General features: G+C 47.4%; 1 protein-coding gene across 5 annotated transcripts in view; it reads left to right on the top strand.

Annotated features, from left to right (window-relative positions):
* Nucleotides 1-1,203: 1,203 nt before the first annotated feature.
* The window catches only part of FARP2 (FERM, ARH/RhoGEF and pleckstrin domain protein 2), a 110,954-nt gene continuing 85,395 nt past the window's right edge, over nucleotides 1,204-26,762 (top strand). For all 5 annotated transcript variants that reach the window (XR_013966536.1, XR_013966537.1, XM_080798351.1 and 2 more), the window contains exons 1-2: nucleotides 1,204-1,316; nucleotides 13,121-13,350. Coding sequence is in view for 3 of the 5 variants with exons in the window: in XM_080798351.1 (XP_080654477.1) it covers nucleotides 13,147-13,350 (204 nt within the window). In the remaining 2 variants the exon portion in view is untranslated. The remainder of the gene's footprint in view (nucleotides 1,317-13,120; nucleotides 13,351-26,762) is intronic.

Raw genomic sequence — 26,762 nt, 5'->3', positions numbered from 1 at the left:
AAAAGGGATCTCAGTCACTGTAGCAGTAACTACTAAATACCTAGAAATATAAACGACTGGAATAGATGTAGGAAATTCTATTCTAAATATATTTTTTTTAAGATTGGGTGCCGGCAGAGGCCCAGCATCCTCCGGGGAGTCCCCTACCCCTCCGACCAGGCTCTCTCCTGGCCCCCACTGGCCCTGCACACCTTTGTCCTTTGTCCGGCGAGGGGGAGGTCAGTCTACCCCTGAGATGTGTGTGCAGCCCTGTGGGCGGTGAAGACAGTCCACTGGACTCACGGGGCTGGGGACCAGTTAGAGGAAAGGCCTCAAGGAGTGATGGGGGTCATGGGGACAGGAGGTGGAGGGGCCTCTGTGCAAGGCTGAGCCCTTCAACCATGTGCCTGCCAGGCTGGCTCCCTGCTGAGCCTCAGACCCTGAGGCTACCCTGTGGGGAGGGTCAGCTTTTTGAGCCTCCTCTTTTAGGAAATGTGATGAGTCTGGCCAAGCCCAGGAGGGGTCCCCTCAAGGATGAGCCCAGGTCCATCCTACGCTTATCCCCTCGAGGGCAGCGCGGGGCGGGATACGCCCCTGCGGGCCAGTTGGGTAGGATCTTGAAGGATGCGTAGGAGTTGACTGAACCCGTAGAAGAAAGGGTGTGTGCTCCTGGTGGTCGCGGGCATGGGAGGCCCAGGAGTAGTGTCACATTTCCATTCCCGGGTGGGGGTTCGTGAGGCTAAAAGGACCACAAGGCTGAGAGGACCATAGGCCTCCCCCACGCGGCTAGTCTCCACTGCACCATAGCTTCGGTGGGCCGTCAGTGGCCTTAGGCCACAGTCCAGGAGGCCCCAGGAGTGCAATAAGGGTAGACTCGGGTGGCTGGCGGGGTGGCTGGTGGGCCGGGGCTGGGAGGAGAGGGGCCGCGCCCGGAACCCGCCCCGCCCGCAAGCCAAACCCCGGCCCTCAGGCCGAAACTCGCCCAAGGCTGAAGCCAACCTCCGGAGCCGAGCACCGCCCAACGAGGCGAGTCTCTGCTGATTGGCATTCGGCTCCGCCAGTCCCCTCTCGCCCCGCCTCCTTCCAGTCCATTCACCAATCATAATTCTGTGCCGCGCCGCACGGCCGCGGGCCGTAGAGGCCCCGCCCCAGAGGCTCGCAGGCCAATCGGCGGCGCGTCCGCGGGAATGGAGGCGGGCCCAGGCGGGGCACGCGGCGCGGGGCGGAGCTTGTGGCGCGGAGGCGGCCCGCGGGCAGTCGGGCGCGGCGGTCGTGAGCGGGAGGAGCTGGCTCTACCCGAAGGCCGCTGCGGGCGACGGCGCGGGCCGGGTCGGCGGGTGAGGACGCAGGGCCCAGGGAGCACGCTGGGCCCCGGGTGGGTGGGCGGGAGCGGCGGGCCGAGGCCAGACTGGCCCTGAGGCCCGCGGCGGCTGGGCGCCTCCGGACAGTGGTCCACCCGCGGAGTCCGCGCCCGGGCTCTGGAGGCCTTCCAGTCGGCTGGCGGGGCCCGTGAGTGCGGAGCCCGCCGCCGGCGGCAGCGTGGAGGCCCAAGGGCGAGCCTGACAGGGTCTCGCGTGGAGGCCCGGGGAGGGGTCGCGGTGGGGTCGGCCCGGGGGACGTCTCGGGTGGAAGCCGGGGGGGGAAGGGTATCGACCCAGGGGACGTCCCGAGTGGAAGTCGGGGGGGTGTCGGCCCGAGGGGCGTCCCGTGTGGAGGTCCGAGAGGGTGAGGTCGGTCCGGTGGTTGTCCTGCGTGGAAGCTGGGTGGGGGGGGGTCGGCTCCGGGGGACGTCCCTCGAGGAGCCCTGAGGGGGTGGAGTCAGGGGGTGGGTCGGCGGCGGGGGGCGGGGGCGTCTGGCGTGGAGCTCCGGGGGAGGGTCCGGAAGGGTCCTGCATGGAGGCCCTGGAGTGTCCCCCTGGGGAGCGTCCCGCGTGGAGGCCCACGCAGAGCCACAGGTGGAAGCTCAGACTGGTTGAGCCCACACCCTTCTTGGCCTTTACGTCAATTATATCTTAAAGGTGGGGATGAGGTGTTAATGTTTTTAGTCCACTAAGGTCTGGAAATATTTCTAAGGCATTGGGGAGGCATCCGAAGTTAAATTGGGACAAGAATATGGCCCAGTGCATCCCACAAGCACTTTTTCCATTTATGCTGGTGGCCACAGCCTCCAGTGGCCTCTCAGGTGCAAGTCAGTAGTGGCTGGAAAAAACAGAAATTGTTTTGTGTGGAGGGAAATAATGTCAGTACATAGAGTAAGGAGACGATGGAAAGATTTAAAACCCAGGGCTAAATCTTTAAAGGGTGGTTTTTCTTTGTCTGTTTTGTTTCCATGAGGTAGTCTTCCCTGGACTGCTGTGGATAGTTTGATAGCCATCGGGTGGCATTGGATTAAGAGTGTTGGTTTCGTGCAGACTGTGTGAGGACAGACAACACAGATTTTTCTCTCTGCCAGAGAGATGGGGCAAGACGTTTGAGGTAGGAAGGCATGGAGTAACCTTTGCTTGTGGACCAAATATGATTGATTTTGTGCATCTGCTGTTTGTGGGATGTGTGTGAGTCCCTGTACAGCAAAAGGGAGAATTCTGTGTTAGGGGTCATGAGGAGCTTCATGCTGGTGATTTTATTTGGTTCTCTCCCAGTCTGGGAAGGAGACCTGGCCAGGTCCCACTGCCCTGTGTGAAAGCAGAGGAAGTGGAGGGACCGGTTTGGGGTCACACCCTGGCTGTGCTGCTTCTGTGTCTGCCTTACTGCAGACTCTCACTGCCCGGTTGGCTCTGAGCTGTCCAGACCAGATGCTGACGTGCTCTTTCCCCAACTACCAGTTTACTGGCGTGCTTATATGTGGGGCCTGCCTTTCAGAGCAGACTTCCGGGGTCGTTCTGTACTAATCCATTTCCCAAAAAAGGAAGTGTATGTGATCTAGTCATTTGTCTCTGATAAAGTGGGGTTAAAATTTAGCTACCTCATATGGTGGTTGTGAGGACTCAGTGTCTATAGATGAGCTGTTTGTAGGTGTCTAGCACACAACAAGTGCTTAATGAACATTAGCCACTGCATCATCAGGTGGAAGAACAACCTGAGCACACCATAGAGCCAAGTGGGCAGGATTCAGGCAGGGTTACACTGCTTTGGGGGAAAGATAGGACCTGATTGGCAAAGTGAAGTTTGATAAGAGGAGAAGCGTAATGTCTTCTGTCCACCCAGCCTGGCTTCTGGTCACCTCAGTACCTCCTCAGTTGTCAGACAGTAACAGTTCTCTTTCTGCTGCTTTTCAGTTTTGTTCCTGTTTTTCCTTTACCCACTTTCTTATCAGCTTACCACCTGCCTGTCCTACATGCAGCAGTGGTGGTGAGCATGCAGGAAAGCCCACTATAAAGTTGAGTGTCCAGGTGAGGTCACTTGGGTCGTGCTCTGAGATCTGAGTGTCCAGGGCATCAGGGAATTGTGGTGTATTTTTCTACTCCAGGTTTTACCTTGGCAACAGGGAGTGAAAAAAGTGGGAGTTACACAAAACTTAATATGATAAAGCCCAGTGTTTGGTAGGTTTCGGGGGATTGTTACACTGGTGGTGATTCTGTAAATTGGTCTGCTCTTTCTGGGGAGCAACTAGCAGTATATGGTAAAGATTTTCATTTTGGAATCCCAGTTTTTAAAACAAACTCTGATATGCAGTTCCTGTCCATAGAGTCATGATAGAGTACTCCACAACCAGTAAACATGCTCTGGCAATCCTGTTCCTGTCCTTCCTTCTAGACAAAATTTGAAACATTTGATCTATGGAAATCTGTTCAAAAACATGCCTTAACCCAAAAGGCGAAACCAGGGTACACAGCAGTTATACTATTGTAAAATCTGTGAAGACGTGGACAAGGATGAGAAGGGATGTTAGTCATATAAGTAGTTTTATTTTAGGGTTCCCCCCCCACAAACTGGTGTTTTAATTTATAGTTATTTTGAAAAGCAAAAATCAGAAGGTACTTTAATATAGAATGTGGTGATGAGTCTCCCAGCTGCAGGACAGAAGGGAACATCCTGTGTTATAGTACCTTTTTATTTTTACTTTTCAGAATGACTGTAAGTTAAAACACCAGTTTGTGTGCAGTAGGGAGTGGGAGGCGGAGCAATCCCGTAACACTAGAATACACCGAGAGGAGATAGCACACGGTGGAGTCAGGGTCGGGTTGAGGCAGCCTCTGGAGCTGAGTACCGTCATTAAGTCACTAACCTTTCTTTTTTTTTAAATTTTTTTTTTTAATTTACTTATTTGACAGAGAGAGATCACAAGTAGAAAGGCAGGCAGAGAGAGAGAGAGGTGAAAGCAGGCTCCCCACTGAGCAGAGAGCCCGACGTGGGGCTCGATCCCAGGACCCTGAGATCATGACCCGAGCCAAAGGCAGAGGCCCAACCCACTGAGCCACCCAGGCGCCCCAAGTCACTAACCTTTCTGAGGCAGAGTCCTTGATTTGTGTGATGGGGCTCATGAGGATTAAATGAGATGATGTTGGCGAGACTGTGGTGTGGCCTCCTAGCAGTGGCCATCCCTTGGGACTCTGTGGCTTTTGTAGTATGCGCCAGGACAGTCTTTAGGCCTGACACAGATGCCCTCTTGTGGAGGCCTTCTCCCTCTCTTGCCACCCACCAAATTCCTGTCTGCCAGCCTAGATTTCCTTTCTCGGTGGTGCCCACCACCATTTAACACACTTCTTCTGTCTTGTTCCACTGTGATAAGGGGTGTTCTCGCCCATAAACTCCCATGTTCTTACATACTTAGACTTTTTTGGTACTGAGTCGGTCCTCAATAAATGTTTGAATGAATTAATCAAATTTCACTTGGGGCAAGGGCAGACACCAACTTTTATAGGTCCTGAAGCTTATACAGTTTGGGGGAGGTAGTCTCTTTAAGAAAAAGAATATAATGGAGGTGCCTGGGTAACGCCTTGGGCATTCGGCTCAGGTTGTGATTTCAGGGTCATGAGATCAATCCCCTGAGTTGGGCTCTGAGCACGGAGTCTGCTTGGAACTCTATCCTTCTCCCCCACCCATTTACTCGCTCCCGTGAACTTCCTTTCTCAAAAAAATAATTTTTTTCTTTTAAAGAATACAATGTTATAATAATTAGCTGGAAAGTGAGTATTTATTTAGAATGAGAAAAAGTTTTACATTTGAAAAAGCTAATAATAAGAACAATAAATAGCATAAAAGTTGCCTGTGTCCTTTGAGATCACCTCTTCACATGACAGAGAATAGGAAGAGTTCAGTGATCCCTCTAGCATACTTAACCACAAATTTTTGATAGTTAGGATGCATAAAACATGATTACACCTGTAGATAATATGTTTGCTGTTTCTAGTACAGCTAAGGTTTGTGTCTCAGAAAGCAGGAGTTCTGATAAATTCTGTTTTGTACAATTCCATTAAAAAAAAGTGAAAGGAAAATGGTGATACATTTATAATTATACTACAACATTAACAGTTATTTTTCTGACAACCCCAGTTTTGTTTATTGGGTACTAATCTCTCTGGTGACAGTTTTAACATGTCTGATGATCATTTTCCCACAGATGAGCATCTGGCTCGCCATATTTCAAACCTTATTTCTTTCCCATAGCCCACACACCTCCACTGCTGGCACCATTGGATCTGTATAGGTTGCCACAGAACCCCAGCCCTGTACCTTTGTTTCACATGCCTCTGGTGGGCAGGCATAGTGGGTGACATCAGTGTCCCTAGAAGCTCTAACTGCACTGAGATGGCTGGGGATAAGCGTACACAAGAGGTAATTGAAAACATAAGTACGTCCCACTAAACCCAAACTAAATGTGTCTCCAACTCACTGTGCCCTTAGCTGCATCCCCAAAATGCCGACAGCCCCTCCTGAGCTGTCTGATATAAAGGGAATGACGTTGTAGTAGAAAGAGGCAGCAGCCTTAGTTGATTGCAGTTAGAATGTATTCTGTCAGTCCTACAAAAGGCCACAACCATAGGCACACTTTGCTAGGGCCTTTCCTGGGACTGGGGAAGAAGCCAGTGCATGTGGGGGGCCCAGAAGCTGGAAGCGGAATAACTTCAGAGTCAAGAGGCTTTTGCAGGGGCAGTTCTGGCCCTTGGCTTGATGCCAGATAATACAGTAGTAGAGGCACAAGACAGGTGAGGGTGCTCAGTGCATCTCCTGGTGCCTAGCGGGAGTGTGTGTGGGAAGAAAGAAGCAACACTATGGAATTTTACAAATTGTTTAAATTTTACTAGGCTTTATTAACTCTTGTCTCCTTCATAATTAAAATTCCAGGTGCTTTGGTAGTAGTTAATAAGGTGAATGTTGGGGTAACAAGTCTCAATACCTAAACAAGAAATTGATTCCAGAGAGTGCTTAAAAATATTTTTATTTTGCTGAACTGTTGTAGAAAGAACAAGCATAACTCCTAGAGGAAAGACAGTAGTTATCACAACTTTCTCCTGGAAGGGGAGCAGTGACTACCATAGGTAACCCCGACCAGTTAAGGCTTCTAAAGGATGTAGTATTTACGCGGTAGTCTGCAGAAAAGCCTTCTGATTTCAGAAGTAACATATACTCATCACTGGAGGCAATGTGAAAATACAGAACATTGGAAAAAGAAAGAAAATCAACCTTCCCTCTCCCAAAGATAACCACTATAAACATGTTTTAAAATGCATGGATGTCAAGTTCTGGTTCCTGGAAGATGGAATAAACACACTCCAGGCTGTCTCCCCTGCCCCGACCCTGGCTCTAAAGGCCAGAAAGCTGCATGGAGCCAGTATTTGAAGACTCTGACAGGTAAATAGTGACAGGAGGATTGGGAACAGAGGCCACTGCACCAGCAAGGAGTTTCCTGTTTTTTCTCCAGGATTCCCTAGCCCGGTCTGAGGGTATCTGAAAGCCACAGGTGGGCCCCAGGTGCAAACAGAGAGTGCTGTAGGGAAAGCCTTCTACTTTGAGCTGCAGGAGAGAATGGGAGAAGGCTGCTGTTTTCCTCCCCTCTCCTCTGTCCTCCGGTCAGGCTGTCACACCTAGAGCCTGCAGATACTTGAACTCTGAGCGAGTTGAGAGGAAACCCCCATTGCTTTTTTTCTGTCGCTCCTCCTCCTGTTCTTTGGTCCCAGGCAAGGGCGTAGGCACAGAAGGTGCACAGCGGAGCAGGTAACTGAAGCCCCAGGTTTCTGGTTGGAGGACTGAGAAGGGGGCACTCCAGGGTGACTGGGGAGAGGGAAAAGCTCAGCAAAATAACCCCTGAGGTTGCTTTTAAAACTTAGGGCCTCACCACTGAGCCATGCACATGTGGGTCTGACCCTGAACAAGCTAGCTTGCCGGGGACTTTGGGAACTCAACTGAGGGGTGGACCACGGCCTTGGAGCCAAGCTGGCCACTGAGCGATGGTGCTCGGGGAGGACGCAGCCTCTGAACGTGAAGCTGATACTGAGTCCACAGCCTGTGTCTGGATTGCAGGCAGGCTCATGTCTGCCAAAGCAGAAACACCAGCATTCTCCATGGAGTTTAAACAAGACCCATCAGCTCATAACACAAGTATTAAGATGTCCACGATCCAATCCAGAATTACCCAGCATACACAGAACCAGGCCAGCACCCCCTCAGAAGACAAGACAAGTGAAAACCAAGTCGATACAGGTGTTGCCGTTCCCTGATAGAGACTTGGGGGTAGCAGAATTTTGGCTCCCATGACCTTCACTCCCTGATGGTACTTCTAGGAATATGGGATGTTACAGCAGCTGATGCCAGCAGGGATGGGAGTCTCAGTCCTCTACCCAGGCAGCTGAACGGGCCCAGAAATACATTCTCCAGAGCATCCACATAAGACCCCACAGCAGCTGTCCCTTTGTGCAGGCCTTGTGAGACCCTAGGTTGAGTGCTCTGCTGGCTTACACTGACCCAGACTTCTGACCCATGGAGACTGAGATGGTAAGAGGCCTTTATTTAAGCTGCAGTAAAAACTAAAACACACTTTAAACCAACTGTTATTAAAATGTCCCGAGAAGTAAGGGTACTCTTGAAACAAATGGAAAGATAGAAAGTAAGCAAAAAAGCCGACATTCAGATGAAACCAGTGGGAATTTTAGAACAGAAAAATACAGTTACTGACAAAATAGAGGTGACAGAGGGTGGAGTGAACTTTTGATGCAGAGATGTACAATTTTTAAAGTCAAGTTGTTTTTCGTTTTTAATCTTTAAGAATTTGGACACTGGCTGCTAGTCGTTTGTCCATGGGTTGGATCTGTGGCTTTCAGCAAGCTGCTCTGTTCTTGGGCTGAGATTTCTCATGGAAAATAAGGGCTGGGCCAGCATTTCACAGTGTACACACACATTCTTCCTCCCACCTGTAGACTATACCGAGGGCTTTGTGGATCCTTATGTACCCTGAAAATTGTTGCTAGATCTCTTGTTTTTTCTTTTTTTCTTTCATTTTTTTTTAAACTTGTGGATAATTCCACACATTCACAAAAGTGCATATATCAAAACCAGCTCCAGCAATCAATATATGGGCAATTGTGGTTTTTTTGGGGTGGGAGCTATTATCCCCTTCAGTGATTCCTACCTCAGTGGATTATTTTAAAGTAAATCCTAGGCATGATTCCACTTTATCCATAAATAGTTTAGTATGTGTCTCTAAGAGAGGGACTTTCCCCCTTCGTATATATAGACAATACCATTAAAACATAAAGGAAATAAGCAGTATTTATTAAATTACCTAATATCCAGGAAGTGCTCAGATTTCCCTGATTATTCCACAAATACTTGAATCAGGATTCAAATAAGGTTCACGGGTAGCATTTGGCAGACAACATCTTTTATCAGTTTCTATCCTCTCCCCCATTTTTCTTTCTTTTTTTTTAAAGTGCCATTTATTGAAGAAATTAGATCATTTTTCACGTAGAATTTGCCACAGTGTGGTTTTTACTTGTAGTCTTTTTAATCCTGAGGTTGTATTTTACTAGTGATGGGCAGTGAGGTTACTGAATTTGAAAGTCACTTGGATTAATTCCCTTTGTAGTTTAGCCACTGTCTTAATGTACAGTGAGGGTCATTTGTTTCATTTGGATTGAGTTTTGGGGCTTGCTCTTCTAAGACACTGATTTCATGCTGCTTTCTAATCATGTAAAACGTCCATGAGGTTCCCAGGTCAACCCAAGGAAACCCTGCACACTGGAAGAAAGGTGTCCAGGGCTGAATTCCCAGTGCCTTCCGGCCCACGACAGCTGCTGTCCGGTTTGGTTTATCCTCCATTGTTGTTTGAAGATAGGCAAAAACATGTTTCTACAGTTCTTTCATTCACTTCACACTAAAGAAGCATAGAGAGAGGAGCATCTGGGGGGCTCAGTCGGTCAAGAGTCTGCCTTCAGCTCAGGTCAGGAATCCTAGGGTCCTGGGATCAAGTCCTATGTCGGGCTCCCTGCTCAGTGGAGAATTTGGTTTCCCTCAGCCCCTCCCTGCAGCTTGTGTGTGCAATCTCTCTCCCTCCTCCTCTCTCTCTCTCAAAAAAATAAAATCTTTTTTAAAAAAAGAAGAAGCATAGAGATCCTGTTTTTTGTCTATGACGACTTTGGTGTTCAGTTGGGCAGCTTTATACCAAAGAAAAAAGTGTTGAGAATCAGTCAGTTATCCAGATTGTTTCAGCTCTTAAAACTTTATTTTTCAGGGCACCTGGGTGACTCAGTCACTTGGGTGTCTGCCTTCAGTTTAAGTCATGATCCCTTAGTCGTAGGATCGAGTCCTGCATCAGGCTCCCTGCTCAGCGGGGAGTCTGCCTCTCCCTCTGCCTCTCACCCAGCTCATGTTCTCACTCTCTCTCTCAAATAACTGGATAAAAATCTTTTTTAAAAAATTTATTTTTCAAGGGCCCCTGGGTGCCTCAGTTGGTTGACCGTCTGACTCTGGACCTCAGCTTAGGTCTTGATCTCAGGGTCATAAATTCAAGGCCCATACTGGGCTCAAAGCTGGACATGGAGCTTACTTTAAAAAAAAAAAAAAAGAAAGAAAAACAACACTTTGTTTTTCAGTCAATAGAATTTTGTTTAACATCGAGTCAGAATATCTGATGGTCTGAATTATTGACATCTGTTTATTGTTAAGGCAACTCCTTTAAAAACCTAGCAAGTAAATTGTAAGGTCTGCAAATACTGGTTTTGTCCAAAGTCATCTCTCTGCACCAATAATATGTTTATATTGTGTTGAATTTGTCTGAAAGTAATGTTCCTTTTTGTACATACACTGGCCTCTATCTCATATGGTTAGGTATGAAAGATGGGATAACAGGATTTTATGAGGTACTTAATTTTGGCTACTAAATACTATAAATTAGTTGGAATCAAGAGCACATCTCCTTTCATTTTACCTTTACACTGAGCTGTCTTTCTCAAACTCAGAAATTCTTAGAGTGAAGAGGATGTGATTGACCATACTCTCCCCCTATCATTTTCCAGAACAAAAAGTGGGCCAGGAGTGGGGAAGTGAGAGCTAGAGTTAGGTCCCAGTTGTCCTGCCTTCTAGCTTTTACCCAAGCTACTGATCTGCACTTCCCTGTTTCCCACAGGGCCTGCCTTTTTATCCCAGCTCAGTGGACACCTTGCTGCCAGTGTGGGCTGCCCTTCCTCATGTTTGAGGGGCTGTGATGCCAGGGATTCAGGTCCTCATTGGTCCTTAGGCTTCCCACAGGTAACACAGCATTCTGGAGCACTTGCAGTACCCTTCTCCCCAGGTTTCCAGCACCAAATGCCATTTCTGTGGTGCTCCGACCAAGTTGCCTTCCAGGAGCGGGGGGAGCTGTGTTCTGGAGGAGGGGTATGTTTGTGCAACATGTGGCTGTGGATGGCCTGCCTGCCCTTCGTCTGGCCAGCCGTCCCTTGTCAGCCCTGGGAGGTGCTGCCTTAGAGCACTAGTTCCAACGTTGTTGTTTCTCATTCCTTACATTGATTTAAGTACATAGTTGCTTGTTTCAAAAAACGACCAGTGGTGCTGGTTAGGGAATAAAAGGACCTGTCTCTCGCTCAGCTGTAATGAAGACATGACGCGGACCAGGGCCCAGGAGCCTGGTGAGAACTCCATTTGAGCGCTTGTGGCCAACACTGCTGTGCATTGTAGGTACTTAAGAAAAATGCAGTGAAAATAAGCATCATGTTCTGCTTCCTGGTCAGTATAGACATATGATTTATAATTCTCCTGAAAGAGGTAACTGAAAATATTTCAAGGGAGGTGGGCATTGTTTTTGCACAACAGAATTTTAAGCCCACTCCCTTTACGGCAGAGCATGGACTGTGCTTTTTCCTGGGAAGCCAGGTTTTCCAGTAGACAGGGAGGAGGCTTCCTGGCCAAGTCCGGGCTGGACTTGAGTCCTGGCTCTGTCACTTCTGTGTTATGTGTTCTGTGGCAGACTTTTTTTTTTTTAATAGCCGTTATTTTTAAAAGATTTTGTTTATTTATTTGGCAGACAGATCACAAGTAGGCAGAGAGGCAGGTGGGGGCCGGGGGGGTGGGGAGCAGGCTCCCGGCTGAGCAGAGAGCCCAACTCAGGGCTCGATTCCAAGACCCTGGGATCATGGCCTGAGCCGAAGGCAGATGCATAACCCACTGAGGCACCCAGGCGCCCCTGCTGGGTAGGCTCTAAGTGTGCAGCAGATGTTGCTTGGCAGGTGACTGAGAGGCTTTTAAACTTAATTCAAGAGACAAAAGTTCATGAGATGGTTCTTCTCGATAACAACATAAGCATGAAAGAGATGAAAGGGTCAAGGGACTCAGCAGTTAGGTTGGAGCACGAGGGAATGGATTGGAAATTAGTGAGATTAATTCTCTATGAAATTTACTACAAATTAGTAGGAGGCTTGCCAAAGGCAACTGAGTGAAATAAAATAGTTTTTGTAGCAACTCCGTTCTTTCTTGAATTAACATCTGGCATTTTTTTTTTGCCATACTATGTTTTACTGTTAAATATTTTTCTTGAAATTGACTTTCAAACTCAGATACACACATTTAAGAAAAAAATTTGCCATAAACAGAAGGAAACTTTATTAATACAAAGAAAAGCAAGCCATAATTATTAGATTCTAGCTGATACTTAGCCTCTTCTTTCTTTGTTAAAAACAGTAACGTGATTAACCCCGCTCAACTTAATAGCTTGAAACTAGAGACCTTTCCCCTGGTACAACGTGGAGGATTGAAAAGGGCATGAGTGCCTCGCTGGGCCATCCGTGTTGTCATGCGTTGGGCGGGTGGTTGGTGGTGAGAACCAGGGACATTGTGAGGGCAGGTAAGTGGTGCTGGGAAGGACCTGGCCTGGGTCAAGTTCTCGTCACACCAGGCGGGATCCTCATGTCACTCTGGCAGCACTGTGGAGGCTGATAAGACACCACTTCAAAAACCAGGGAGTGCTAAGCTGGCCAAGAGCAGCCTGGCTATCCTCACCTGCTGTTCTTGGCATTCACCTCCCTGTCCCCCAGCACAGCCATGTGCTGCCTGGTGTGTGTGGCACCTGCTCCTCTTTGCTGAAATGTACCATCTAGCACTTAATCATGTGTGGTCAGCACAGTGACTCTCTGGGCTGATGGAGAGAGGATGTGCCAGGGGACTCTAGGCAGCCAGACAAAGGGACAGGCCACTGTTGGATGAGGTTTTGTGAATTCAATGAGGTGACGCACTGCCTGGCTCGCAGAAGCACCAGGAAATACTGTCTTTGGGGACAGTGCTTGGTATTCTATGCTCCACCAATTTATGTGTGAGTAGAAGGTAATCTTAACTCTGTTCTGATGTAAATGACTGTCTAGAAGTTGCAAAACTAGAGCAGAGAATTCCTGTGCATCTGATAATTTTTTTTTTTTTAAAGACTCTTTTTTTTTTTTTTTTTTTTTTTTTAGATTTTATTTCTTTATTTGACAGACATAGATCACAAGTAGGCAGAGAGGCAGGCAGAGAGAGAGAGGGGAGGAAGCAGGCTCCCTGCTGAGCAGAGAGCCCGATGCGGGGCTCGATCCCAGGACCCTGGGATCATGACCTGAGCCGAAGGCAGAGGCTTTAACCCACTGAGCCACCCAGGCGCCCCAGCATCTGATAATTTTTTAACATTGTTTTAATATCTAAATAATCATTGATGACTCTTTGGGGGTTTTGCTTTGTCTTAAAGGATTCTTCATTCTTAGCTGGTGGAGAATGGGGGAGATAGAAGGAACATACAGAGTCCTGCAGACTCCGGGGACACGCTTGGGCAGCCCGACCCCGGCAGGGGTGAGCACCCTCGAGCCTGGGCAGACGCTCTCAGTAACAGCAGCACGGGCGTCAGCCAGAATGCAGGAGAAGCACCTTCACATTCAAGTGAAACTGCTGGACAACACCGTGGAAATATTTGACATTGAGGTAAGAAGTGTAATGTTTGGAAGAATATTTCCTTATACTTTCTGAAAGTCAAGTATTATGCACCATATTCCATGTTGCTGATAAGACTTTCACTTTGCCTATTTAACAAGCTGACCAAGAATGGCTTTGGTAGCACTAAGATCCTTGGAAACAGTGCGTCTGAGCTTCTCCTTTTATTTGGAAAGTGGTATTCTCCTGTTCTCCTTAAAAATTCTGATACGGTGGTGCCTCGGTGGCTCGGTTGGTTAAGCGTCCAACTCTAGATTTTTCCGCTCAGGTCATGATCTCAGGGTCGTGAGATTAAGCCCTGGGTCAGGCTCTGTGCTCAATGGGGAGTCTGCTTTTCTCCCTCTGTTTATTCTCCCACCATCACATGTGCACACTCATCACTCTCTCACTCTCTCTAAAATAAAGTAAATCTTTTAAAAAAATAAATATTTTTTAAAAATTAAAATAAAATTCTGATACAACATGGCCTTTCCATTCTTCTTCTGAAAGGCTGGCTGAATGCTATAGAGCACAAACCAGACCAAGGCAGCCTCTGCCCCATTCTGCCTGGGCCCAGGGGGGCGGTTAGCCTCCAGTAGGTTAGCTCCTCATCATAGCCCACCTTCTTGGAGTGAGAGGCCTGAGCACTCGGGATGGCCATGAGGAGGACTGAGCATTCACCATGCAGGGAACCTGGCATGTAGCATGGGATTTTTCTGTATCAGCAGTAATAGCATTTTTATTTTGAAAATTCCCTAATAGATTGCACTGGTAATGTTGGCAAAACCAGTTGAATATAACAAAAATGTGTAACTGTATATAAGTGTATATATATTTAAAGAATATTTTTAGACCCGTATAATACTTTAGAAAGCACTGATTTTCTAAATGGCATTAGAATGAGTATGATTTTTTAAAATTACTTATTTAATTTTATGTGTAATGCATGAATGTGTTCTCTCTTTTCTAATATTTTCATATTGGTTTAAAGTATCTTTAGAAGTTTTTTCTGCTCTTAATGTTATAAAAGGAAGGACAAGAGAATGAATTTAAACTTTAGCAGGAGGTTTATTTGTGCTTAGGATGTCCATCAAGAAGTCAGGATGCTACATAGAAAATGAGATTATTGAGGTAGAATCCAGGCTCTGAGGAACCTAAAGGAAACCTCTAGGCTCTGGTGGTGCCTAACTGCAAAATACATTGCATGGGCAGAGGGAAAGAGGGGGCGAGAGAGTGACCCAGGGGGCAGTGGGGAGGGGACCAGCTGGAGGTCAGGGCTGTCCTCCAATCCTCTTGCCTCGGGCCCCAGGCACACCAGCCTCTCTTGCTTCTCTTGCTTGAGTGTTTGATAGCAAGTATCTAGTGCATAGACTCATAGTATCTGAACTCAGGGAGCCCCAAATGCTTCTTTTGAGGTCTTATTTGAGGAGGAAATCAAATACCATTTCATCAGGGCAGTAGTAATTAAAACTGGTAGGACCTGTCTGTCCCAACTTCCCAAGTCATTCGTGTTTAGCCAGAGGCAGCCTCTGCCAGGAAGGTAATCCAAAACAGGCAACCTTTGAACCCTGGAGAGCTAGTGGTTGGCCGTTGGCTCTCTTCAGCAGCATTTCCTAACTCCACTTGGTACTCTTTGATGAATAAACTGCAGGAAAGGGGTTGAAGATCTGCTAGGTTAGTTAGGGTCCCAAATCTCTTCCAGCCAGGTGCTCACAGGAGTTTCCACCATGTAGACGTCCTTTGATAAACACACCCACTGCAGTTTAGGCTCATAAAAGGTTCAAAATTTTTAAAAGAAAGAAAGGAAAGGAGGGGTGAGAGAGGAGAAAAGAACAGGAAGAACTGGACTATTTAAAACTTTTTTTCAAAGCTTCTTTTTTTGTCCTGCTTAATGGTCTTTATCCACCAGCACTAGGACCAAGAAAGAAGAAAGCATACATTTATTGTTGAGTCATAAATAAGAGGTGACGCTTCTCTAAGATACACCCTATTATAGTACTAAGAGTCTGGTTCGCTTTATACATCAGAAACTCAGAAGTGACATTTTGCAAAGGTTTCAATATATTTAAAGCTTCTCAAAGTTGAGATTGTTGTATCCAGGAGGAAGAATCTCCTTGGCCCTTCTAGGTCCTTGTCGCTGGACGAAGAATCAGATTGTCGTGAGACAGATTAACTGGTGAAAATCAGACTTAACAGTACAGGTACAGGGAATCCACAGATAAGGAAATTCCAAATACAGGCAACGCGATGCTTATATGAGCACAGGAGAGGGGCTGGGGCTGGGGCACAAAGGGGAAAGGGACCATTATTAGCAGGGGGGAGGGGGAAGAGGTCTGGGAACAGGGGTTGCTTATCCTGTAGAGAAGAGTCTCAGGTGAAAAGGAGTGTTAATAGCTCTCTTCCTGGTATGGGCAGACAGTTAAGGGGGCCATAAAGAGCTTTTCCTGAATCTGCTGGGTTTGGATTGCCTTTAACTCAAAATAATGTTCATGCCACAGTGGCCCATCTGGGGTGGCCTGGTCTTGGCCCCTGTAGTGCTTCTGTTAATCAGATATAACCATCATACTCATTTCCATGCAGGTGTGTTATTTTGATAAGCCTGGCAGAGTCAGAGTCAGAAATTAAAGAATCACATTGCTGCCACGTACCCCAAGTTGGGTGGGCTGCTTCGTGAATTGCATTACCCACCAATGCATACCTTTCAGGAAGAGTTAAAATTCAGTTTATTTTTTTAACTTATTTGTATTCAGCTTCCAAATACCCTGTCTTCTATAATTATATCAATAGGTTTTGATAAGTAACCACTCCAAACCTAGTAACTTAAAACAACAAATTCTGAATGCATGTTTGAGTATTGGCTTGAGAGACTCTTCTGGTCTGGGCTGGCCTAGAGAGGCTAATGGTCTAGGATGACATGTTTTCCATGTTTCGAACCCCAGCTAGAACCTCTTTCCATGTGAAATGTCACCATCCAGGGAGCTAGCTGTGCCTTATCTGCATGGTGACAGAAATGTTCTCAGGAGTGGAAGCTGTGAGCTGCCTGTAGGCTTGGGATTCATGCATTATAGCTCCCACCATGTTTAACTGATCATAGCAAAACATCAGGCAAGCCCCAGTTCCGGGAGCACGAAGCAATAGGGCTACCTTGATGGAGGAGTGCCAAGGAATTTGTGGCCATTCTTTAGAGTCTACCACAACAGCTGTTGCCAATAGATGGGGAATGTAGTCTTTGGAAAGACGACTGTCTCTGAAGCTCTAATATCTCCTGTCAGTGGGCTAGTCTCCTTTGCCAGGCAACACGCTCTGTGGGGCCTGCCCTTAAAGCAAGCCACCTGGCCTTCTCTGGGGGGATGTGATTCCCCCATAGCCCTCCATGAGAGGCTGGCCCAAGAAGGTAGGTTTGCCCTGATCCTTTCTCCCCAGTGTCTCCCATGAGCCATGGCTCCAAAGGTTTAAAATATCCAGAGATAGAAGCTGGTTGCCCCTGGGTGCCCCTGAGTGATCCACCACCACTTGTCCTCTGACCTCTGGTAACTGAACAGACCTGAGTTCCCACCTCGGTGAGTCACACATGGAAACTGCACCAGGTAAGCTGTCGCACAAAGGAAACTATTTGCTCCAAATAAGGAGATCCCAGGGAATACGTTCCAAAGCCGTGACTCCCTGAGCAAGGGTGGATGGAGTCCTCGTGTTTAGGGTTAGGATGAATCCTCAGAAAGAGGAGCCTTGTCACTATATGCAGAGGTGGGCACAAGGTCACGCGTGCGCCTCAAGGAAAGACTAGTGCTCCTCCTTGGGCAGAGGTCTTAGTGTCATAATGAGGTCAGGGTATCGGTTGGCCATTCCAAGGTCCATGTGCACAGGCGTGAGTCCTTGAGTTGGGGGCTGAGCCACTGGCCCCGGGTGGTCCAAGCAGTTGTTATTGCCTGGGGTAGGGGGCCGGCAGGCAGGGAGCAGTTTTAGCATCCTTCATGGGATGCTTTACCTGTCAGGTTTTGGCCCGAGTTAAGAGATCAGCTGGAAAGAAGAGCTTCAGGAAAAACATGGGTTTGAAGGTCAGTGGGTACAAGCAGTGGGTACACTGACCTTTACTGTCAGTGGGCAGTAAAGGTCAGGTCTTGGGGTCTAATTGGTGACACTGGCACGCTCTGCCCTTTATATCTGAACTAAGAGACACAGGTTGTGGTCTGGTGGTGTTGGCTGTTGTGGGGTGGTACACACTCAAGGTGTGGGGTAGTAGGCGTGCAGAGCACCAAGGCCACAGGCCGGGTCTCCGTGGGCAGCACAGAAGGCAAGTCTCCATGAAGACACTCGCCGTCCCAGAGCTCAGCTGTGGTCTCCTCCCAGAAGGCAAGTTCCAGGAGACGAGACTTTGTTTGATGTACTGTTCAGTCCTCGGCCTTGCTCTGTAAATATGTGTTAAGTGGAGGAAATAAAAAGGTAGATGGGGTTAACATCCTTTCTTCGAGCGCGTTTTGAATTTCTCCCTCTAGAGGACAGTTTTCTGACCTCAGATTCAAGTGTGTGGCTTTGTTCATTTGGGGGTTTGGGCGTCTACACCCAGACGATGGTCTGCTTTCTTGGTTTGTTTTTATTACAGTCTTGGGCAGCTGTGTCTGTGGACTTGCCGGGTTGATGCACTGACACAACCTTGGAAAACACTGGCTTCTGCACATAGATAGTCACAAATCACTGGTGTTGTGTAGAATCCCTGGTTGCTATTGAAGGGACCTTCTTAACTGAGGGAAGAATTTGACATTTAGTTATTTTTGAAATGCTTACATCTTGCTTCAGTGAAAATACAGGGCCTGAAGACTTCCCTGTTGGTGTTCACGCCTCTTTCTGTGCAGAGGGTGTTGTTTCATGTTGGTCTTCAACAAGTAGGACAGCCTTGGCCATCCTCATTGTATTTGCTTCAGAAAGGTGAGCTACAAGCCCACAGTTTTATTTCCATTGCCCATCTCCCAGAGCTTGACATCAGTGCTCACCACCTCAGTAATGGTACATGTTTCAGGTGCTAACATGGCTACAGAGGAGCTGGGGGAGCTCACTGGGTGTGGGAGGATTTTGCTCCAGATTTTGCTCCAGCTCCTTCCTTCTAAGGCCAGAGCACACAGATTTGTCTAATTCTTGCTGCCCATGAGTCAGCAGGGCTTAAAGCCAGAAGCAGGGGTCTGCTGTTTTCCAAACAAGATTTAATAGTGTGGAAGTCGAGCCGAAACTCTTGAGCACCCCTGAGATAAAATTCACACACCATACAGTTCACCCATTTGAGGTGTACATCTCTGCAAGTTCTTGTATGTCCACAGACAGTAGTCAGTTTGAACATATCTTTGTTGCCTTGGAAAGAAACGTGGGCATCTGGCTGGCTCACTTCGTAGAGTGTGCAACTCTTTTTCTTTTTCTTGAGAGAACTTGCACTTACATGTGCACTAGCGCACACGGTGAGGGGAGGGGCAGAGCGAGAGAGCCTCCAGCAGACACCTGGCTGAGCCTGAGGCGGGGCTTCATCCCATGACCCAGTATCATGGCCTGAGCCAAAATCAAGAGTCGGATGCTGGGGCCTTGGGTGCTCTGTCCGCTGGCTCAGATCGTGATCTCAGGGTCCTGGGATTGAGCCCCCTGTTGGGCTCCCTGCTCAGCAGGGAATCTGCTTCTCCCTCTCTGGCTCCCCGTTTGTGCTGTCTTTCTCTTTGTCAAATGAATAAATAAAATCTTTTAAAAATAATACAAATTAAGAACAAATAAATAAAAGAGTTAGACACTTAAGCCACCCAGGCATCCTGAGCGTGCAGCTTTTGATTTCAGAGCCATGAGATCAAGCCCTGTGTCCGGCTTCCCACTGGGCATGGAGCCTGCTTAAGATTCTTTCTCCCTCTCCCTCTGCCCACCCCACCAAAACTTGCTCTCTCTCTCTCACCCTTCCTCTCAAAAAAAAGAAACCTTGCAGCCTTGCGCTGTCACTTCCCTGCCCTGTCCCCTCTCCCTTTAGTGCAAGCAAGCAGCAATGTACTTCTGCCTCTGTAGGCCACATGGCTCTGGACATTTCGTCTGCATGGGGTTGTACGTGGTCTTTTGTGACTGGCTTCTTTCACTGAGCATCATGTTTTAGGGGTTGATCCCTGCTACAGAATGCATCAGGACTGCTCTCTTTTTTGTGCCCAAATAATACTCCGGTGTATGGATAGGCCACATTTTGTTTATCCAGCCGTCAGCTAATGGGTGCTCCACCATTTGGCTGTTACGAGTAATACTGTTGTAAACATTCACACACACGTGTTTGTGTGGACATATGTCTGTTGCTCTTGAGTGTATACTGAGGAGTGGAATTGCTGAGTCAAATGGTAACTGCTCAGTTATTTGAGGAACTGCCAGACCGTTTTCCAGAGTGTCTGGCTTCATATCCCTCCACCGGGGCCTGAGATCTCCATTCTGTCTGTGTTCTCACCTATACTTGTGTTATCTGGCTTTCTAATTCTACTCAGCAAGCATGACATGGCAGCTCGTTATGGTTTGAGTTGAAATTCTAAGTTACTTTTAATGGCTAAAGAAGGGCAGGTTTTGGGGGTGCCTGGTGGCTCAGTCATTAAGCATCTGCCTTCCGCTCAGGTCATGATCCCAGGTTCTGGGATCGAGTCCCACATCGGGCTCCCTGCTCAGCAGGAAGCCTGCTTCTCCCTCTCCTACTCCCCCTGCTTGTGTTCCCTCTCTAGCTGTGTTTCTCTCTGTCAAATAAATAAATGAAATCTTTAAAAAAAAAAAAAAGGGCAGGTTTTGAGCCCAAAATAAAAGAATTGTGCCACTAAACATTCAGGTTGGTTCCTTGGGGGAGATCGTGAGTAGTTATGAAGTTAACCCATCACAGAGCCCAGGTACGCCTGTGGGATGACCCTTCCTACATGCCAGGCTCATGGAGGCCGCTGAGAGAGCACAGCTGAGGGCCGCCCATGGCATACCTGAGGGGATGGAGCCGGCCTAGAGCAGAAGTTCCAGGTTTCCTTCAGCATCTCATTGTGAATTTATAGAATGAGGAACTTTTATTGACACTGTACTTTAAATTATTTATCTCATTTGTAAGTAATAGCTACCAGTACCCTTGATTCCCCGTGTCCGCATAAATCACTTGCTGCCACCAACTTAGACTTACTAGGGCTTTGTAAGATAGGTGACATACACCTTGTGGTTCTTTATGTTGATAACTAATGAAGTTAGAATACTTTCTGTGTGGAGGGTGTTTATCTGGTGGTACGGGGAAGGGAGAGAGGCCTGCACAGCAAAGACTGGGGAGCCATCTGCCTCGGCTTCAGTTGTGTCTCATTTCAAGTGACAGTCAACATTTACTGATGGGGGTTTTAGCTACCTGTAGGCCAGTCAGTGGCCACTTTTTTTTTTATCTGGTAAAGTCTTGATTTGTTTTTAGTTGATTAAATGAATTTTGTGGTTTTGAAAATAGAAATTTGGCCACAGCTGTAGAAAGTCTTTTTTTTTTCTGAACCGTAAAAGAAACCATCTGGAAGCCATGTGTCAGCTTGTCTTATCCTGTGTGCCGAGTCACAGGGTAGATGTGCTCTCCTTCCATGACACGCTAAGTGTGCAAGGCATGTAAACATTATTCCTGGTGTAGTGCAGGGAGAGGCCTTCTCCTAGACTTCAGAGCAAGATTTCTAGAACAGATACACCCACAGTCATTGATAATTTACCACCAGCTTTAGGAACTAATGGGAATTTTAGCTTTTCTATTATCTGGAAGCTGGTAATATGGAAAAGGTGATACTTAGTGATTAAAAGGTGATATTTAGTGACTCCTCACCCATGGAAGTGAACATCCTGTGCCTTTGCTGACAAGTGGCGAGTGAGTTCTAATGAATTAGAATTGATTATTCAGCTGTTTGCTCACATTCCCCTTTTTATCATATTTAAAATTTGGGGGAGTGGGTTTGCTTTTTTTTTTTGGAGAATTAGAAAAGCTTTGTTTAAATATGTGACAAGTGGGAGGACAAAGACTCAGTCATGAAGTTCATGCTAGTTGCTATTCTAGTAAAAACTTAATGTTTTCCTTCTGGCCAGGAAGAAATAGTCAAAATTCCAGAAAGTATCATAGCCAGATGTTTGTCATTGCTCCCACATGAACATCCTAAATATGGCAAATAAACCGCCTTAGAACTTATTTTGGTCTGATCTCAGAAGAAAAGTTAGTAATTCACCCTCTGAATTTGGGGATAATATAGGCTTTTTACAAAAGCTCGTATGTATTTCTAGTATATACAGCTATTATATGACTCGGTCCTAGCTTTAGAGCCCTGTTATTTTGTCTGAGAAAGTTGATCTGTTTCTTTGACCCTGATGCCCAGGAATGTGGCAGGGTGGTACCGAGCAGGGATGTGGACATTTTTATTCTCAGTGACCAAGTCGTGGCATCAGAGCTCCCAGTGCCGGCTCCCCCAGCCAGCCCCAACATGCATGCAGCACGAGGTCAGTGTACACAGTCTCTTAGATGTAATCATGACTGGCAAGGAAGCTAGACCAGCAGATGGAGACACACAGGGAACTGTCTTCCTCCTGACCTTTGTACCAGTGAGAGTGCCATCAGTATAGTCACGTAATGGGGTTCTTGCAGGGTGTCAGCGGAGGGTCATCAACACGTTTTCTTGACTTGGAATGCCACTCTTTGGACATCTGAGTTCTGGCACCTGGTGGCTTTATCTCCTGTCCTCAGCAACCCCAGTAGGAGATGGAGATGATGGAGATGCAGGAATAGAATGACCTCCCAGGTCTGGGATGCCTGGGTGGCTCAGTCAGTTGAGCCACTGCCTTCAGCTTAGGCCATGATCCCGGGGTCCTGGGATCGAGTCCCGCATCGGGCTCCTTGCTCCGCAGGGAGCCTGCTTCTCTCTCACCCTCTGCCTGCCACTGTGCCTGCTTGTGTGTGCGTGCTCACGCTCTCTCTCTCTCTCTCTCTCTGTCTGACAAATAAATAAATAAAATCTTTAAAAAAAAAAAGAATGACCTCCCAGGTGAGCTGTGAGCCTGCTCTCATGACCATCCCCATACTGTCTCCAGAAACCCTTGTGCCCTGTACTTAGCCCTGAGATACTCCCATTTCTCACCTGAAAGAATTTGGTTCTGCCGTGGTTTGTCCAGTGAGGCCCAGGAGCTGAACTTATATCTGATTTACTGACTTGGCCTTTGAACCATGGCTCTCTTTCAGTTCTTTTCATCTCTTCCCTGAAATTTTAGATACCCGCATTCTTGGCCTAGCTCCCCACAAGTAGGTGGCCCACTTGAGAGTGATGCTTGGCTGCTGAGCTCTTCTTTGGGGCCCCTAGGCCCAGGATGCTCATCCCCCCTTTCTGTGGCTGGTTCCTTCTCTCTATCCCTAAAGAATCACTACGTGGGGCAAGTTAGAACCAAGTTTTAAATATGAACCCTTGGGGTGCCTGGGTGGCTCAGTTGTTAAGCGTCTGCCTTCAGCTCAGTTTGTGATCCTGGCATCTGGGATGGAGCCCCACGTCAGGCTCCCTGCTAAGCGGGAAGCCTGCTTCTCCCTCTCCCACTCCCACTCCCCGTGCTTGTGTTCCCTCTCTTGCTGTGTCTCTGTCTGAAATAAATAAATAAATCTTAAAACAAAACAAAACCAGAAAAAAGTATTAAATCTCAACCCTTAGCTGCTTGCTGGCATGTGGAAGTGTCTTATTCCAAGTCTGGGAACAGCTTGGATCGGGTGTCCCATCCAGGTGTCACATCCCAGGTGTTGTTACTTGAGGTAACAACATGGTGCGTGTCTACTCCTGCTGGGGCCACGGGGGTTGCAGGTGAGGGCAGGTTCCAGAGGCTGGAAAGGCGCAATGTTGTCCTTCGTGGACCTTTCCTTAGCTGCCCAGTGTGGGCACGCGCGCGTGCGCGCGCGCACACAGACACACACCCGCCCTCCCACCCACCCTGGTTCTTATAGCCCTAGGTGGTTCCACTGCTTTCTGAATATACTGTAGTTCATTCTCATTCCATGGGTGGACACTGATGCTATATGTATGTTGTGGGCAGACATGTGGGTTCCTCTAGGGTGTGTTCCTAGCATGGACTCTGGTTGTGAAATGCGCCCATCCCAGCCCTGCCCAGATCATGCAGGATTGTTCTCCCAACTGGTTATACCATTTGACGTTCTCTCCTTCCACACAGTGCCCTCCCCAGTGTGTTTTCCTCTCTCTCCTTTTCTGGCCACCCCTGCTACTCTGTGGCCTTTCTGCTGTCTCTTAAGCTCGCTCTTGTGTGGGCACTGCTGCCTGTGCCAGGCCTGTTGTGGAGCCTGACCGATGGCTGCCACCAGCTAGGCCATCACAGTCCTGTCTTCTTCCTGCTCCTCCAGCCTCCGGGGGCCTTCCACACCTGGCTCCAAATTTGGTTCACAAGGAGCCTGTAAGACATGCTGTGTGGCTGAGCAGGTCCTCAGGTGATTTGGGCAGGACCAGAGCCTGTGGCTTTGAGAAGAGTTGGTACATTCTGGAATTTCTACCCCCACCCCCACTGCCGGTGCTCCCAACCCTTTGTCGATGCCATTTTTCCTGGCCCTGCCCTTCCATTTGTTCATTCTTTTGTTCATCCATTCACCATTGAACAAAGAGGACATCAAGACAAACCTTCTTCAGAGCCCCATCTGAGCTTCATTTCTGTGGAGCATTTATAGGTCGCACCAGCCCCACAGTTTCAGGATGAAGAAAGCTAATTCTAGGTTACTGATCTCTCTCAGATATAGAAAGTACCAAGATCCTCCAGAAAACTAATTGTAGAATTACGGTTATCTCTCTTTCTTCAAAGAGAGTATTCTGCTTTTCTAGTTTTGGTTTTTTTTAAGTTTAGTTATTTCTTTTAGTAATCTCTGTACCCAACATGGGGCTTGAACTCGTTACCCTGAGATCAAGAGCTGCACAGTCTTCTGATGGAGCCAGCCAGGTGCCCCTGTGTTTTCACTTCTATAGAGTGTTTTGTACATGTTTCGTTATTCTCTCACAGTGATGCAGTCACGGGACAGCACTTGCACGGGCAGCACGTCCCCATCCGCAGGGAAGCTGTGCTTGGGTGAAGCCCCTTCCGCAGGCTCGCAGAGAGCCCCTGGGCTCCACTCTGCTGCTCACTGCATGGAACCTGGAAGACCAACCAGGACGTCACTTGGGGTTGCTGACACTTAAGCTTTTAGATAGAATTGACCTGCAAAGTAGTTTTAATTTCCATTATACAAATAGTACATGCTTGTTGTAGAAAAACAGGAAGACTTAAATGGCCCACAACCAGGGATAACTACCCAGAGGGAACAGCCATTCACATTTTTCTGAATACCATTCCTTTATCTTTTACCTTCTGCATTTATTAAGTAAAATTGGAATGAGACTTAACATATATTTTTATAGTCTATTTTAAACTTAATACATTATGCGTATTTTTCTATGTAATTAGTCTTTTAAAAGTTTTTAACAGTTACATAGTTTTCTGTTTTCAGTGTCTCTGTAATAAAATTTTGTACACATTCTTGATTGTTTCGTTTAAATAAATATGTAGAAGTGGCAGTTCTGTGTCTGAGGATGTCGTGCGGTTTTTTGAGGCCTGTGACTTGTGCGGTGAGATGGCTCTCCACAGACGGGAGTACAGCCCCCCAACCCCCGCCAGCGGTGTGCGCTTCTGCTCATTCCTCCCCTTCCTCAGCAGGTCATATAATAACTTAATAAAATCTCCAGTTTAATAGCCAAGGGCTTATGCATTTTATACAGTTTCATCAGATAACTATATCTTTTTTTGTTTCGTGGGTTTAGGGAGTTTTTTTTCTGGTATTTGATATATATATCATTTTTGTTCTATTTTCATTGTGGTAAAATACGCATGACAGGAAACGTAGCCCCTTAGCCACCTTTACGTGCTCGATTCAAGGGCATTAACTACACACACGCTCCTACATTCTCTCCGTAGCTCTTTTCACTTTGTCAAACTAAAACTGCCCCTATGAAGCATGGACTCCCCACCCCACCCACCCTCTGCCTTCTGTCCCCATGAATCTGACAACTCTGCGTGTCCCAGGTAAGTGGAATCCTACGCTGTTTGTCTTCTGGTGACACACTGAATCGCGGAGCATGACGTCCTCAGGGTTCAGCCATGCCGAAGCAGGTGTCAGAATCTGCTTCCTCTTTAAGGCTGTTACATTCCATTGTTTGCGTGGGTCACATCTTGCTCATCCATCCGTCTGTCAATGAACACTTTAGCCCTTGAGGATAACACTGCTCTGAACCCCGGGGTGCAAATATCTCACGAAGACCTTACTTCCACTTCCTTTGGGTGTGTACCCAGATGCAAACTTGCTGGGTCACATGGCGGTCCTGTGTGTCATTTTTGAGGTCACCCAGACTGTTTTCCACATTGGGTGTACTATTTTGCATTCCTGCCAGCAGTGCACAAGGGTTCCAGATTTCCCACATCCTCTCCAACACTTGTTTTCTGTTATTTTGATAGCATCCATGCTAATGGGTGTAAGGTGGTATCTCCTTGTGGTTCTTGTTTACATTTGCCTAATGGTCAGTATTGTCTAACATCTCTTCATGTGTCTGTTAGCCATTTGTAGATCTTCTTTGAAGAAATGTCTGTTCAAGTCCTCTGCCCATTTTTAAATTGGGTTGTTTGGAGTTTTGTTGTTGGGTTTTAAGAGATCTCTATACAGTCTGGATATTAACCCTTGTCAGATACATGACTCACAAAGATTTCTACATTGTATTTGAAGTTTTAAGAAATAGGAAGTTAAGAGTTAGGGAAATAGCAAATACATTGTGTTTAAAGTAGGGAAAAATAGGCTGGAAATAAGAGGGGATGCTGGAGACTCCACAGAAAGTGACAGTTACAGTGATGAAAAGGACAGAAAAATTATGGAAATGACACATCAAGATTTGCTGCGTAGGCACTGGGCTGTCACTGTGGGTTTGAGCTATTCTTACGGTCCCAGTGGCTCTCGGGGCGGCATTTGTTGAGCCTGTGCTTACTGAGCAGCTGCCAGGCACTGTTTCAGAAGCTGGAAGTACAGAGGTGAGCAGGATGGACTGTAAGCTCAGCCTTTGTGCACTAATTCTGCAGTGGGAGCTTGGCAGTAAGCAAGGTAAGACACACAATGCTCGGTGCTCAGGAGAGAGAAAACGGAGGGGAGTAGGTGTGTACCTCTTTCAGGGAACAGTGTTCAGGGTGGTTGGAATAGCACAGAGGAACCTTGAGGTGCAGGCAGAAATGCAGCATGGGTGTGATGACTGGATCAGAGCCCAGTCAGGGCCTGACCCAGGACGTGATGTGGAGAGAAGGAGCAGGAAAGTGCTAATGGTCGGTTTCGTCCTGGAAGTATTTTGAAGCTGGAGCCTATAGGATTTGCTGTGCAGAAGATACGGGCTCAGAAACCAAAGAGC

Source organism: Martes martes, assembly GCF_963455335.1.
Source record: "Martes martes genome assembly, chromosome: 3".
NCBI lineage: Eukaryota > Metazoa > Chordata > Mammalia > Carnivora > Mustelidae > Martes > Martes martes.
The sequence above is the reverse complement of the archived record's forward strand: the minus strand, read 5'-3'. Positions and strand labels throughout refer to the sequence as shown.